At 50.8% G+C, this 16932-nt stretch overlaps 1 protein-coding gene across 3 annotated transcripts in view; it reads right to left on the reverse strand.

Annotated features, from left to right (window-relative positions):
* KANSL1 (KAT8 regulatory NSL complex subunit 1) overlaps positions 1 to 16932 on the reverse strand; it is a 64948-nt gene that overhangs the window by 15996 nt on the left and 32020 nt on the right. For all 3 annotated transcript variants that reach the window (XM_080359643.1, XM_080359642.1, XM_080359641.1), the window contains exons 3-4: positions 5913 to 6054; positions 2808 to 2912 (exon numbers count right to left, since the gene is read on the reverse strand). In XM_080359643.1, the coding sequence (XP_080215769.1) occupies positions 2808 to 2912; positions 5913 to 6054 (247 nt within the window). The remainder of the gene's footprint in view (positions 1 to 2807; positions 2913 to 5912; positions 6055 to 16932) is intronic.

Genomic DNA, 16932 nt, shown 5'->3' on the forward strand with positions numbered 1-16932 from the left:
ACAAAACCAGACAGGTTCAGAACTTCACCTGTTACTAGATAAAAACCCCTAACACAGGAAAAAGCCTTATCAAGACACTCCATCAATATCTTACCTCATTTGCTATTAACATTTTTAAGTGTGTCCTCCTTATCAGACTAGCAATACAAGCAACAAACCAATGTCAATAGCCAAGTTACCTCCTCACAGCTTCATGTTATCCCCATCTTCTCTGCACACTGAGCTTCCAGTTCCCAAGAGACCTTCCCAGGCCTTCTTTGCAGCGCCAATCCCTCCACTGCCCACAGGATTAGTTCCTCCTAGGGATTACTCGCCACATCGCACATATCAAGCTGATGCCCAAGAACACGTATCCTGCACTCACACTGGCCGAGGGAGGTACCCATGAGCAGATGAGAGCCAAAGAGGAGCTGGGGATGGCAGGGGATGGATTCCTCCCCTTAATCCATGTTGCAGACCTGTCTCTTACTCCGGGAGTTTGAGGGAAAAAAGGGGTAAAAAACCAAAAAGCCCAATTCTAAGCAGCCCAAAGAGTGCCAAAATGATAAGCACCTCACTTCTCCAGGAGTGGCCTAAGAGATACCCTTCCAGTAAACGTCCTAACACAGCAGGAATTGTCTCTGGGCTAATCTCTGGCTCAGAACAGATCACGACTGACTCAACTCTCCACCCTTATGAGCAAGTCTAATTAAGCACAGACCCTCGCAGCAGCGGGTGCAGGAGCCGGGTGCCCGGCGGCAGCGTTCCTGGTGGCTCACGCCTCCAGCGCTGCTGCAGAGAAGCTGGCGGCACGGAGCGATGCGGACGTCCACCCGCAGCCACGCGTGGAAGGGGGATAAAAAGTCCATTTCAGGAGGAGTTACTCTCCAAAATGGGAAGGACGGCTACAGGAACAGCTGCAGTAAGGTTCCAAGTAGACACCTGCAGCCTGCTTTACATCGAAAATATTTTTCACTGCTCTCAGTATCTGTTATTTGTGTCACTTTTACCTCTGAGACCCGCAAGAGATCGGATCTCCATCGCTCTAGCGCTGCAGTAATAAAAGGCCCTGTCTGAAGAGCTTATGCCCAAGTGAAAGGGATGAGAAAAGGGACAATGCAAGACATGAGTAAACACAGCAACAGCGATACAGCTGTGAACGGCACAACCCAACAGCACTGGCCAAGCATTTCCTTTCTCATACATCAGAAATCCACAGATATTTTCTGTCCCTACATACAGAGATGATGTCTACATCAATCTAAGACAGGACAACGTGATGATTTTGTATATATGAAAAATGTCTTTCATGTGTAGAGACAAAGTCAGGTGGGACACACCCCTTCCATCGGCAGATTCCAGGTTGAAAATATACTTGTGTCAAATAAACACCCTGATTTAAACAGATAAGGAAGACAACGTTATTCCTACGACTGTTAGATTTGATCATTTATCTCTGTTAGCAGCCTGCTATGTACAGATTAGCTCCCAAGTAACAGCCAATTCATCAGTGCAGGAACATGCTATTTCTGAAGTGTATCGGAGCACACTGTCGCTGTGCTTGTTTATTATATCTGAGCACTTTTTGGTTAAAGCATGAAAGCGGGAGGCATACGATAGAATGACATCACTGCTCCAGAGCAGGCGCTATGTCAGGCTTGCGATGCCATCGTGCTCTTCAGCAGGCCCTGCCACCCCGGCTCTCCAGCCTCCCGGTGCTCCTCAAAACGGCTCCGCTTCCATCTGCAGCACTATCAGTGGTACTGTTTCAGTCGTGAGCAACACCTGTTCATTGTACCAAATTACACAGCAGAGTTTGGGGTTCTGCTAATTCTGCTAATCTGCTAATTAAAGACCTAAATTCCAAACACACATCTGAAAGCCAGTGCCAAGCAAGGAGACATTTTATTACAATCACTTTTAATAACCACTTTGTGGTTTGGTGTTACTCAAAAATTTCACAGTATTTTATATTATCACTCAGCATCAGGAAAACTCTGACAAAGTCTTGCCCGTGATCAGAGAAAACACTCAAAATCGAATTTTACAGGCACTTCTGGTTAAGTTTTTTATCCGTATCAGCTACATTGAATATTGGTCTGTTAGACTCAAGCACTCCCACCGCAGCGAAGCTCTGTTTATCTCCAGATGCGGCATCAGGCCAGAAAAGCAGGGCTGCTGCAGCTCGGCAGCACGAGCCTGAGCCACGCAGGGACCACCCTCCTCTTAGCACTACACTACAACTTCAAAATCCTCCATTTTAGTAAGTCAATGTGTCCCACAGGATCAAAAGTAATCACAGCCGGGCTAAACCGTATGATCAAGCCTTTAGTCTGTGGCCTACATTTCTGCATTAAATAATAAATACCTGGCACTCCACATAGTTTCCAGTGCATCTCACCGAAACCATTAGTTCCCTTTCCAAGGGCTAACAGTCAGGCAGATATTAATAGCCACATCTTTACAAGACTTTGCTAATTGTGCTGCTCTCCGTTTGAGATACTTCTGCTACAAGGAAAGGATTTTTAAGCTTCACAAAATGCTAATCCACATTACAAAAGTACCTCAAGAAACTCTGTTCTAAAAGGTGTTTAAAGCATATAATTTATTAACCCCAAACAACCCGGGATGGAGCGAGCTACACAGACCGACACAACAGCAGCTCCCACGTGAAGCCTCACAGAGACGCTCCTGCAGCAGCCCGGTCCCCTGCCAGACACGTGGGTCCAGCATCTCTCTCCAGCACAGCCTAAAGGATCAACCCTCCCGACCCAACACCGATGGATGTGAAGTATCTGGACCCAGTTCCTTCTGCTGCTGGCACTTACCAGCCGGTCAGCCCCAGGCTCCAGCTTAACTTCAGCACTAAAGGGACGGGATGCATCGTCTGCTGCAGGATCAGGGGGTGATGCTTCACCAAGAACTATCAGACCCTGGAAGAGAGGGAAGGGAACAGGAATTAACTGTGGGTCCTCTGATCTCAGCACGGAAACTGCACATCCAGCGTGCCCCAGACACCGTAACTGCTGCAGAGGAAGGCTCACGTTCCCGTCGCGCTTCTCCGACACAACGCCAAACCGAATCCCCTGCTGCCCGGACCTTCCTGACGCCTGAAGGACGGTGGCTGAAGCCGGATCACATGGCTTCGGCCCATTAGCAGCAGACAGTGAGCTCCCTCCCAGGCCGCGCTGCTGCCCGGCTGCTTCCCAGCGCCCCCGCACGTGAGGGGCAGCGCACGCTGGCAGGGCAGGAGCAGCGCACGCCGGCGGGGCAGGAGCAGCGCACGCCGGCGGGGCAGGGGGAGGAGCAGCGCACGCCGGCGGGGCAGGGGCAGCGCACGCCGGCGGGGCAGGGGCAGGAGCAGCGCACGCCGGCGGGGCAGGAGCAGGAGCAGCGCACGCCGGCGGGGCAGGAGCAGCGCACGCCGGTGGGGCAGGAGCAGCGCACGCCGGCGGGGCAGGAGCAGCGCACGCCGGCGGGGCAGGGGCAGCGCACACCAGCGGGGCAGGAGCAGCGCACGCCGGCGGGGCAGGAGCAGGAGCAGCGCACGCCGGCGGGGCAGGAGCAGCGCACGCCGGCGGGGCAGGGGCAGCGCACGCCGGCGGGGCAGGAGCAGCGCACGCCGGCGGGGCAGGGGCAGCGCACGCCGGCGGGGCAGGAGCAGCGCACGCCGGCGGGGCAGGAGCAGCGCACGCCGGCGGGGCAGGAGCAGCGCACACCAGCGGGGCAGGAGCAGGAGCAGCGCACGCCGGCGGGGCAGGAGCAGCGCACACCAGCGGGGCAGGAGCAGCGCACACCAGCGGGGCAGGAGCAGCGCACGCCGGCAGGGCAGGAGCACGCTCCGCTGTGGGGGACAGAGCTGCCGCTCTCATCGCACAAAGCAGAACCGTCCTGAGCAGGTGCCAAAAACCTACAGTCAAACTTGTGACGCTGAACACGTTTTTTCAAAGAGGTGGTATTCCCAAAATTCAATAAGGAAAGAAAAACACTGATTAACAAACTATTGCTATAAACCTAGCAGGACACAGCACAGTGGCACACTTTTATCAGGCTTAACATAGGTTGTCCTGTTTATGTTTCGCTCTAAGTGAAGCTTACTCTAAAAGCAGAACTGCTTTCTCTCTGAACAACACCAAGTAAAATAATATAATTATGCATATTCTGAGCTATATTACAATAAAACAGGCTAAAATGTGCAAGGGATTAGAGGGTTGGCAGAACCTACAGGCCACAAAGACAAGACACAACAAGGAGCTATGGAAAGGCTGCTCAGATTAAGCACAGGGGGATCAGTCATTTGCAAACAGTTTCAGAGGCTGCACTGCGTGTCACAAGAAAGTGAGCCTGGAAGGGACCCTGGACGCGCCGGGGAGAGGACAGCGCGACAGCGTCCGATCCTGCACACGGCTCTGTGTCGACAGTGATGCCACAGCACACGTCCACTCGCGTCTCTTGTAGGGCTGATCTTGCACCCTGACACAATTTTCTGCACAACAGATCAATAGCTTTTCAGAAAGACAGTGGCAGCCCATAGTTCAGGAATACTTCATGTTAAAACAGACAGTTCATCAACTAGACGCAACTGTACGTGACCTCAGACCAGCAATGAGGAAATAGGCAGCTTCTAGAATAAACATTACAATAATTTTCTAGAGTTTTCTGACATTCCAGAAGGATGTTTAGTGGATGAGAGGGGCTGGAATTCTATATTCAATTAAGTACTGCTGTGCTTTTCTGTACTCTTGAAAGTTCCTCCCCTGAAAGTAACCCATCGCACTCCTAGAAACTCCCTGTAACAGCCACAGATTTGGTTTTCCTGCCCTTGTACAGAAGCTACGCTGCCCAAACCCACTGTGCACACCAGTCCTCATCTCCCATTACTTAACTTTTAGCATATAAATGTTTAGCTATTTTGCATTTTATACTTGGAAACCATCTTGCATGATCAGCTTTCTCAAGACAGAAGGAAGAAGATTCATTCTGAAACCAGTTCATTAACTCGACATACAGTTCACTTCCCAGAAGCCTTTTACTACTGTATTGCACTCAGCAAGCCTTGCTCTTCCACCGGGGCATTTACAGTCCCCACTCACTCAACCAGCCCATTTTTCCACACAGCTACACGTAAGCCCCGTCTTCCTCTGCCGCCCGGGCTTCCACCCACCTGGAAGCCCCTCTCCCCACCACCCCCGGAGCACCACGCACGCTGGGAAAAGCCTTTACCAGACTTGGAATTCCTGAGGATCTCTAGGCTGATGCAACACCACGTGGCCTTCTTGCCACAAACCCCAGACATTCGTCCCTCCGAGGCCTGACATTCAGCCGTACATGCCTGAACAAGCCTTGGTAACAATTCCTCATCCTCTCTGCTCTCCCCCCTCTCCCACCATCTGAGAGCAAGTCTGAAAAAAATAACTCCGTCCACAGAGAAAGGTCAGCACCTAGAAACAGCCTTTTTCTGTGATAGAGACTCAATTTTAAGCCCGTGTTACGCGATAGCATTCGGAGCCCTCTCCACAGTAAGTTTCTTGTGAAGTTGTTCCTTACCCCCTCTCTTCAGCTACTCCCAAGCTACTCTCTCTTTCCAATAGAGAGGTGTTTAAAAACAAACAAACAAACAAACAAATAAGAGAAAGGTTTGAACAATGGAGAACAGCAATACACATGCAAAAGCAACAGTTCTGTTCAGTAACCAAGACTGACTTTAAAGTAAGGTATAACTCTATTCATGTTACCATATTGAACCAAGGAAAAGAATTACACTCAAGCCCACGCCGAACAGCATTCCAATTAATCCCAACTGTGCAATATGCTTTTTGAGATGCAGGTGCAAAAGAAGCATCAAATTTTGCATACGCACTCCCCACTGCATCAGACAGCCATTAGGAGACAGAGCAAAATCACACATATCCAAATGCACTCCCAGTCCTCACCTTATTGGCTCTAATCTGCTTGTAAATGTCCGTTTGCTGCCGGATTCGGTATTCCAGGTCCGAGACGTGGGCTTGGAGCCAATTCCAGCGACTGATGATGGCTGCACGGTCTGCTGCCCATCTCCACTCTGCCCTTCGCCTCCTGGAGAAACAGGGAGGGAAGGGGGGATTATCTGGAGTGTGATTTTAATTACACAGTCCACAAAAAAACCCAGCAGATCTGACAGATGGATCAAAAGCTACATGCTGGATGGCACGACTGATACCATCTAGCCACTGCTAATAACTACCAACCGAACTACAGACGTGCTATAAAAGCCGTGCCTCTGCAAAGCGACCTTAAACAACTTTGGTACCCGGTGACTGCAGGCCTGCCTGTGCAAGCGTTAAGACTGTATTCCACGCTTAGCTGCACCAGCAGCTCCAGGCCTACCTGGCCCCACATCTGGCAGACCCACTTTTCCAAGTCTTGGAGAAAACAAAACCCGTCTGCCCTCCTTGCTCGACTCAGCCTCTTTAAAAAAAGGCCTCTGTCACCAGCCTCAAAATATGCCTGAACACCAGTGCATACCTTGTGGCCACAATTAAAACTCAGCGGCAAGTTTCACAACACACCACCATTTGGTTCTACGAGTAACCACAGTTTGGAGATAAGCAACAGAGTTAACAGCACCTTGCACAAGCTGCTCCCCTGCAAGAAGGTGCAGCAAAGGAAAGCGGCTAACAGTAAACCTGAGTTCTGCATCTGGTGGCTTTACCGAGCAAGGCTTACAATGGGCTGAGCAGTTGCCAACGCCGCTCCAGCATCGCCCGATCACGCAGCTCTCATCCAGATCTCCAGCCCAGTCGTGTTTTACTCTGTTCCAAGGATAATGCCTTGCGAGCTCTGCAGTTCCTCCTCCCTGCAAGGCATCCCCAGTCTGAGCCTAAATGTCACAAAATCCCCTCCACAACACGGGCAGGTAGGAAAGCAGCGTCTGGGAAGCAGATCCCCTTATCTCCAGAGACGGGTCTGAGCATCGCTGGAAAAGCTGCGCTGCTCCGGCCCGGTCACGTGCAGAATTGACAGCGTTCTCATGTCACAGTTTCTCACAAGACTTTTCAGAACACGGTACTTCCCTGCCAGCCAAGTTTCAGTGAGATTTTACCACACTCTCATTTCAGAAGCTAAGAACAGTTTTACTGGAGAAGAGTTCATTTTTTTTTATAGCTTAAAGCCACCAAAGACCCCTGCGCTAGCTGTATCTGCTTTTACGGCATCTTCAGCATCTGTGGATGCCACAAGCTACCCACACCCCAACAAAGCCTGGACTCTAAGCCAGACCCTGGCAAGCTTCAGTTGCCCTCTGGGACCCACCAGCATCAGGACTTTTTAAAGGAACGGGTTAAAAAAGAAGATCGAAAGCTGCTGAGAGCACCACCAAACTGCCAGCTCCTTGGCTTGTTTCTGCAACCTTATAAAGCACCTGTGCCTGCCGGAGCAATACCGGTCTGCTCTGTTAAACATATGTCATTCTTCTGTTCAGGTTACACAAAAATCAAGATTAAGCATAAAAATCACCATACACCCATTTAGATTTCTAAGTGACATGGCAGCGGAAGCAGCAGGAGACCGGCTCTTCACCTTAAAATCAGGACACCTGCTACCCCTGAAAAAAACCACTGGATTTAAACCAAAGATAAACCAAGAAAGCGAAACAGGAATGTATACTTCATCTTCTGACACCCTGCGGCATAGGTGGAGGAGGGGAAGAGACATAATGATGGCTCAGCCACACTTTCCAAAACAGTACCGAGTGTAGTGTGGTCCTCTATATTTAGAATTAAGCCATTTCAGAGCCTCTTCAATTACACCCTTTGCTGCAATGTGCTGTCAGCAACATGTATGTGTTTTCCTCATGTAGATCAGCTCTTGGATAACAAACTGCGAAGCTTCTTTAGCTTTAATCTTTATACAAATACTTTGCAAGAATGATTGTTTTCTTGACTAGCACTAGAAAGTAGCGACCACGCACAAAACAGAGCATGTGAAGTCGCTTCAGTCAGCACTGGCAGCCACCCGAAACCTCAGCCCGACGCCCCCTCTGCGCGGAGGGAAACCCACTTTCTTTTCTAAACATCAGGGACTTTAACGTGACAATTAATGAAGAGTTTATTGCACTCACTTGAAATGGGTTTTGGATTAAGCTGAACAGTTGCCTGAGGAGACGGCCCCGGCTGCAGAGCTGCAAGGGGCGCCTGGCTCGTCCTGAACGGCCTTGGGCCTCACGCGCAATGCTGACGTGGGGAGCGATCAGAACAGCAGTTCGCCACGGACGCTCCCACCATCCCAGCTGGCTCTGGATCCACAGCAACCTGCCTCTGGTCTGGGACGGCCCTTCGCGCACTGTCCTCTCCCCGAGGATCCAAGAAATACACGTGCGAGATCCCAGGATCAGTTACACACATCTCTCAGACCGCACCGGCCGATCCGCAGCTGGAAGCCACGGCCCCATCCTGAATGTCGATTCTGCTCCAGAATTTCTGCACAGGCTGCCTCTGCCTGCCCAGCCCTGTGCTCAGCGCCTCGTCCCGCTGCCGCAGCCCCGCCGGGGCACGCCATGACTGACCCAGAGCTGCCCAGAGCACCAGCACTCGATGCCATTCACTGCTCCTCACTACAACAGGGACCTCATTGCCAGCCACAGCAAACACCAGGGCACACTGAGGAAAGTTCCCATTTCCACCTGGGACCTTCAGCAGGGACAAAATCTGCCAACAGACCACAAAAGTGGTTTCAAATATGAGAGTTTATGGCATTCAGCTGTCAACTCTACCAAAGGGCAAATCATCCGTATGAATTCTCACGTTTTCCTTGCATTACCCACCACAAGGCGGGAGCCCCGGGGCAAAGTTTAGTAGTGCAAATGCAGTGCAACGCTTCACGTCCACACTGGTGCAATGCCTACTCCTGAACAACAGCGAGGTGCCAAGAGACATCTCCTGGTTAACATCAACTCCTGCTGACTCACCAGAAACTGAAAAACATCAGCATTAAAACCAGACTAAAAAAAGTTTCCCATCACTTTTCTCTGCTCAACTTTTGAGGGGCTCCAATGCCAGGATTGAAAACAGAGTAAAATATTGGTAGGCTTTCTGTTAGAGCCCATGCTAGGGTCAGCTTTACCAATACTTACACATCCCGGAAAGCCAGCCCACGCCCCAATGAAAAAGCCATGTACTCTGCTCACAACAAAAACCTAAGCGCCATCCCTCAAGCACTGCACAAATGCAACTTTTCCCATTGCTCTCATGATCTTTAATTGTGCTAAGCTAAAGAAAAAAGAGATTTGCACCCAATTCAGCTGCTATTTTCCACTTTGCTCCTGTCCTCACGCACTCTTCAAGTTCATTCCTCAGACCACCAAGCTTTTATCCTCCTTTTTTTTTTTTTTCCAGACCAGTACAAAACCAAATCTATAGGTGGAGCAAGAGTTAAACTCTGCCAAATAAACTTCCATGACAACTCCAAGACAGGAAGAGAAAACCCCACCAGCCCTCCAGAACAATCTCATTAGCTGATCACAACATTCCTGCCTGTGAAGAAGCCAAAGTGAACAATTTGTTCAGCAGAACACCCGCCCCCACCCTGTGGACACAAACATCAGCTTCTGAAGGGCTCTCGCATTCACAGCATGTGCTTGGCACCAAGCTTATCTAGTTCAAACCTCAACTCAGTTCATTCATTCCCATACTCAGAAAACCGAAGACCTCTAGAGGCTGCGAGTAAAGAGCTATTTCCACTGTTCCTCACTGAAAAATCCCCACTGCTCAGGGGAAACTTGTGAGCACAAACCCTAAGGCATTTTGCTGCTGGGCAGGGCTGAGCAGGACGGGGTCCTGCCAAGAGAGGGCAGCGCTGGCCCCAGAGCCCAGGGACAGGCGTCACCCGCGTTCAAACGGAGCCGGTCACAGCTGCCCATCCAAACACGCTGCTTCTACACAGCAACCACCTCTCGAGATCAGGATATGAAAGGCTTGTTTTGGCATCTCCAGCTCATTTCTATTAAAACAGAAAAAAAAAAAAGTAAAGAAAAGAAAACTGTCCCGGGCCAGCCATTAGAAGATGCCGGAACCCCGGCACAGACTCCGCGGCAGGACGAGCACAGCGCCGGCGGCAAACGCTTGGTACTCCAGCTGCTGAATACCGGTGTGGAGCCACAGCCCCCCAGGGCCCCCACAGCCCCCCAGGGCCCCCACAGCCCCCCAGGGCCCCCACAGCTCCCCAGGGCCACCACAGCTCCCCAGGGCCCCCACAGCCCCCCAGGTCCCCCACAGCTCCCCAGGGCCACCACAGCTCCCCAGGGCCCCCACAGCCCCCCAGGGCCCCCACAGCCCCCCAGGGCCCCCACAGCTCCCCAGGGCCCCCACAGCCCCCCAGGTCCCCCACAGCCCCCCAGGGCCCCCACAGCTCCCCAGGGCCCCCACAGCCCCCCAGGGCCACCACAGCCCCCCAGGGCCCCCACAGCCCCCCAGGGCCGCTCCACCTGAGGTCCTGCAGCTCACTCCTGGACAAGAGCCCTTGCCCCAGGCCGCTCTCCCATGGCAGTTTCTTTCCCCAAAATATTCCCAAATCCCTTCCCAGCCGACAGTCAAGTGCAGCCGAGGACCTGAGAAAACCCCTGGATGGGTACAAAACTCAATCCACAAACGGACCCACAGACGGAAAACAAAGGAGGGAAATTAAAAATACCGAAGTGAAGCAACTGCCAAGGGGGTCAGCAAGGGCCACCCCCCTGCCCAACCTGCTCACGGCACAGAGAAGAACAAAGCTACCGAACCACCTTCACAGCCCCTCCTGCCTACTAACCGACGATACTGGGATCCAGGACAATTTTAGCTACATTAGAAGCTGAACAACAGAAATATACTTGAATCCACTCTAAGAAAGAAGCTCTCCCCTGAAACAAAATGTCAGGGGATTATGTTGGTGAACAACACTGTGTACATACCTCTGTATCAGGCTTATCTTAACAAGATTTATACTTCTGAAGTGAAAGTGGTTTCAGAAAAGAAAATAAAAAAGCTACCTCCTAAACTTTCATCCCTTAAATGTAATACTTTGCAATATAACATATGCCATGTAAGAGGAATCCCAGCAATCAGGCAGGCAACAAGCCAGCAAATTCTATGGAGATGCACACAGAGCAAGCTGTACTCACTTTCCCATCAGTAAACTGAAAATCATAATTTTATTTACCTCCCATTTTTAGCTCATAGCAACACTGCTCGCTGGTGAAACACCACCTGCATTGCCTGCGAAAAATCCTAACTCTAGTTCTCGCGTGACCCTGTGCCACCTTCAGCGTCTGGCCATGGCGCAGAAACGGAGTTAACAGCCCAAATCAGAGCAGTTCCAGAACCCTATCAACCAAGGGTGAAACGCCACACTGCCCCGGGCATCACACAGGGCACATCCGCTCCCGCACAGACAGCACATTTCATCCTGATGTGCAACAGCTCGGAGCCCACCACCCCCCGGGTTCAGTCCTGCCGTGGTCCCAACACCCCCGGGTTCAGTCCTGTCGTGGTCCCAACACCCCCCTGGTCAGTCCTGTCGTGGTCCCAACACCCCCGGGTTCGGTCCTGCCATGGTGCGCAGCAGTGATTCACGTGTCGGTGATGCTGAGTCACTTGCCTTGTCTGTGCTGGTTCTTTCTCAGTTCATCCACAACCCTAATGGAAACCCACAACCCTCAAGAGGAACGTGTGGCAACTTCCCCCAAAGCCTGGAAATGGAGAATAGTCTCTCAAAAAGGCTGGGTAGATCCCGTAATAGGTTTTGGTTTTAAGAACCGGATGGATGCAATAAATGTCTTCTGTTTGGATGTCAACCCTAAAATACTAATTCGGGCCACGAGCAAAAGGACCCGCGTGATTTGATGCCAGCTCCCACGCAGGGTCTGCGCACAGCGTCAAGACGTTTGGTCCACACGACGGCCGCGCTGCCACAGCCCTGCGCTGCGCCCTCCTCACCTGCGGCCGAGCCGCCAGGACCCAAAGCACCGCCGGGTTCACCTCTGCGCTGACTGTATGAGAACAGGGCGAAGGGACAGAAATGCTGAACACTCCTGTGCCCTGTGCCAACCCAAGCGTTTGTTCAGCTGTCTGAAAACAGCCCTTCCAGGCTCTAGCTGCTCTTCGGACCTTAGCACCAGCGATTGTTCTGTGACGACAGTCTCAAATTCTGATTTTATTCTTTCCGCTATGCCAATGCAAGTACTTTGGTCCCTGTCTGAATCCTGTTTCGGCACCCGCGACGTACAGAGCAAAGTGTGGGGTGAAGGGGAAGGAAGCGGGCCAGGGACACGATGTGGGAATCAGAGGAGCACGGACACAAGGAGCGGGCGGTTATGCCGGCAAAACCGACTCTCCAGATGCACAGCAAAGCAGCCCGTCAAAAAACACCACATTTATAAGAGAATTTATTAGACTACTTTTTCAATATAGTTCTCCACATGCTCACAAGCGACTACGCAGGCACAGCAGCCAAGCACACAACTGATACTGCCAACGTGCAGAATTTGCCCGCTCACCATCGCACCGGAAAATGCAGGGCAGTGTGTTCCCCTGCAGCACAGCCAGGACGGACCAGGTAAGACTATACCATGCCCGAAAGGTGTTTGAAACTGAACAACAAAGTTTGTTCCGACTGCAACGCACTTCCAGTCCATTTTCCCCTTAGAGCTCTGAATTCATATGCCATTCTCAACAATACAGACTAAACACCAAGATGCCCACCTTTCCCCTCAACATGCCTAAAATAGTATTGTTCAGGCTCACAACTTCTTCCTGGAGCCTATCTTCCTTTTTGGCAACTAAGGCTGTTTGTCAGTATAATTTTGCTTACAACAGCCTCCTAACGTGTCTGGGTTGCACAGGACAGCACCATCACTATGTTTTTTTGGATGTGTAGTTTTCATTAGAAGTTATACTTTTTCTGTTAGAAAGCAGAAAGTGGCAGAAGCACTAAACCAATGGAAATTCTGCCCTGATTTTTTTTCCTCCTCTTCACACTAAAGGTGAGATTTCAAGAAGAGATTTGCAACCTCCCTTTGGCAAACTCAGTAGCTAGCGACCAGCAACTCCTGATCACTAAGCGGAGGACACGGTACGCGGTAACGCAGGCTGGTTTTACCATCTTCGCTAACGCATCCTGAGCACAACCAGCAACAACAGTCAAAGCTATTTTTCTTCAATCTCTCTAAAATAAGAGGTCCTGAAATACCTGACTAATTGCACACATTGCAGCTCCCCACCCCAAAACGGAGCTTGCTGCCAAAGCCCCAGAGAAGCACATGCAGGTGGGTACACTGGCAAAGACCATAAGGCAAGCATCCCCCAACACAACCCTGCAGAAAACCACTGTCCTCTCTAGAAAACACTATGAAATAAGCAAAAACCGCTGGGACACCCTCAGTCAGAGATGCCTCACGGCTGGGACGGCCAGGCTCGCAGCAGCATTTTCCAAGCAGGTGCGCCTGAGCAAACAAGCCGCTTCCCAGCACTGCGTCTCCTTCAGCCAGCCCAGGACGGCACCTCGCGCCCGGCAGCACAGGGCGCACTGTCCGGACTGCTGTGAACGAGGCTTCCCTGAAATCAGTGCAGTCAAAACACTGCAGAAGGGAGCGTTCAGCATCTTAAATTCTTCAAACAAGAGTAAGTGTACGACAGAGAGGAGACAATTAAAGCATAGAGTAAACTGTTTGAAAAGTTATTACACTTGTTCAACTGCAAACCCCTTTGTATGTGTGCAAATAGAGTAGCCTGCTGTCAAAGAGGGGGAGCTCTCACTATAGACCATTAGTGGCACAACCCCTGGGGAAACAAGAATAGAGACTATGCAAATCAGGATCTATTGTTAAAGGGGAGAATTTATTTCACATTCCTGAGCAGCAGTGTTCCTGGAGCATAACAATTGGTGAGGCCCTTCTGCTGAGTACTGCACATTTTTATGCTCCACAGTAAATCAATATTCCATAGCACAGAAACTATGTTAAATTACTGCTAGTCTGAGGACAGCAGCTCACAGCTCCAGTTGGTGAGCAGCACGACTGCGACACCGTATCAGAACACGACTTATTTAGGACACGTTCTTCATCGTTCAGAAGAGCTTACTTAAGGCAGAATTTACAGCGTTATTCTCCAGGATGTTAAAACCCTTCAGCTCACACCATAAAGAGAAAGACAGCAGCAAAGGCAGTTCCTGATCGTGCTGCCCTCAACTTGATCTAAATAAGTACAACTACAGTCACCTAGTGTTGCAAAACTTTCCACTCAGGCAGCAACAGCAAAACTCTCTCATGGTAATTAAGGAAAACTGCAGTTAGTGCTGAAGCGGAGAACTGCTCGGAGCCCACAGCGCCGCTCTCCTCCGGCCTCCATCCAGCGCCCCGAGCTGCGAGGACGCACCGCAGACTGACACGGGGTGCAGACACCTGCCCAGGCTGTTTTCAACTGGGCAGCTTTTGATCTCCATCAGTCCAAGCAGCACCAAAGCGAGCAGTCCAACCAATAAAACATGTTTTCATTTTCTTCCTGCTTTAACTTGCAGGAGATACAGAGTCTTTACCTTCTCTCCCACCCACTGCACTCAGTAAGTACCGACAGACAGAACTAGTGAGTAGCACTGCATGCTCCCGTCTTCCCAGGAATGAAAAACGCAGCTTCGGTCTCTTTGCTTTTTATTATGCAGCCATTAAGACTCAAGGTCGAAGGATGTTTCGTCATGGGTCACAGGGAAGGGGGCCGTTTTTGTTTATCTCCACAGGTTTTGCAGCCCAAGATAAAAATGAAACTTCAGGATAAGTGATTACACCGAGGTGGGTGTCTTCTCCAGGCCTGGGAAATTTCTGCACCGCTGAGGTTACTTCACCCACCTTATCTGCTCTTTAATGTCCTGGAAGGAAAGGGAGTGAGCTGTGCAAACGCGTGCCTCAAAATGCCGAATTCCAACATGAAGTTTGCCCCTGACCACAGCAAGGAGGCTGGAACTAGGTGATCTTTAAGGTCCCTTCCAAGCTAAACCATTCTATGATCCTGTGTTCTGAGCTCTGAGCATCACTAAATTATTCTCTGCTCTGTACATGAAACACAAAAGCCTCCTCTTAAAACTTTTGTTTTGCTTTTCAGTCCTCCTTGCTGCTCATTAGAGCAAGCAAGTTTTTAAGCTCACACAGAGGCACAAATAGAGAAGAAAACATTTGTCTGGACCATGTAGTGACACGAGGACAATATATGTGGAAGCCAAGAAGGATTTCCAGTCGAAGCTATCATCGATGCCGAATACGGCTGAAATGGGCCAGAGCGGGCAGGGAGAAAGGGCAAACTAATGGAATTTAGGGAACACCGAAACAGCAAACAGAGGCAGCAGTGATGTGTAAGAGCATCAGTAGCGTGAGTTCACCCGTCAGGTGCAGAGCCAGGGCCCCTGACCTTCCTGGGAGAAGCAACACAAGCTGCTTCCCAAGCCCAGCGGCACAGCCGCGCCGCCGAGGAGCCGCCGCTGCGCGTGCAAGCGCACCTCGCCCCGCTCATTCCCGGGCCTGCCCTCATTTCCCAGCCTTCAACTTGAGTTGCTTCAGAGTTGTAGGAAAAATGAAAATACAGGTTTTCTTGGCTTGAACCCTGCTCAAAGTAACAGAAGCACCAGGCCTTTCAGGAAAAGAGGACGCCCGCTGAATAAAGCTGCTCCCGGCGCAGTGGAGTCTGCAACAATGGACGCACCCGCACACAGTCCCGCAGCACCGCAAGATCACCTCTTTAGTCTGAAATAGCGCAAGGATAAAGCTGCACACCAGCATTAAAACTGAAGGTCACTCAGCCAAAGGGAAGGGGCAGATAGGCTATTTCTGGCAGCAGTCCAAAAGAAGTCTCCTCTCTCAGCTCAAAGAACCCTTCCAGTTAACACAGAAATAATATACTTCTGGCCTTCAAGCCCTTTGTCTAAAAAACCGGGATAAAATAACCCTGGCTAAAGGACTACTATACAGTACAGGAGCATGAAAAAGTTCAGAGAGAAACGTAAAGGGAGAAGGAGAACAACAGGAGACAAACAAGAATCATACTACGTTCGGTTTTGCCTGGAGCCATAGAGAAACACGGCACAAAGCGGCTGCGCAGCGCTGGGGCGGGACGGCAGGGAGACGCGCCGCCGCTTCCGGCCACCGAACTGTGGACAAGCAGCACTAGAAACAGATCAGAAGGCGTAAATTACGGAATGAGCAATTCCATCCACAGCAAAGGACGCAGAAAGGTTTCACAGCACTGGATCAAATCTGAGGCCAGGATCCCAGTAAGGACGCAGCGGTAGATGGTGGGTTTGGGGTAGGTAAACTCAGGGCACAAGTGGGAAGGACCCCGTGCAGCGCTGTCCCGGGAGGTGGCTGAGGACGGACAAAACGCAGCCGACCGGGATGCTGCAAAACCAGAGTTTTATCTCCATTAGGAGAAGAAAGATGCAATCTGCATTGTTCAGCCATGTGAAACCCCTTTTATAACGGATGCTCCAGTGCACAAAGAACTGAAGAAACACAGGATTCAAACATCAAATGGGAGACAAAACAGACCGTCTCTGCTTTCCAGGAAAGGACTGAGCTCCGATCAGGTCAAAGAACCTTCTAGAAGGACAACTCTGGCCACTAATGAACATTCCTAATGAAGGGTTTTCAGGGCACTTCTCATCTCACTGTGCTGGGCAAGACTCTGCTTTGTCCTGGATACCCAGACCACGCACAATCATTCCATTTACAGTGCACAGCTTAACGTACAAACCCCCTGATGATGTGGAATTTTGATCCAAATGTCTTAGATGTCACTCCATCAATTCACGACCTGTTTCCACCTCTAAAAAGCACTTTGTTACCAAATGGTCATTAGGTCTCTAGTCATGCTCTGGGCAGGGCAGACAGGCTTCAGATGACAAACTGGGTAACACACAGAGGCCAAATGCATAAAGCCACCAGTGTGCAGCCACCTTTCT

The sequence above is a fragment of the Nesoenas mayeri genome (assembly GCF_963082525.1).
Source record: "Nesoenas mayeri genome assembly, chromosome: 26".
Classification (NCBI taxonomy): domain Eukaryota; kingdom Metazoa; phylum Chordata; class Aves; order Columbiformes; family Columbidae; genus Nesoenas; species Nesoenas mayeri.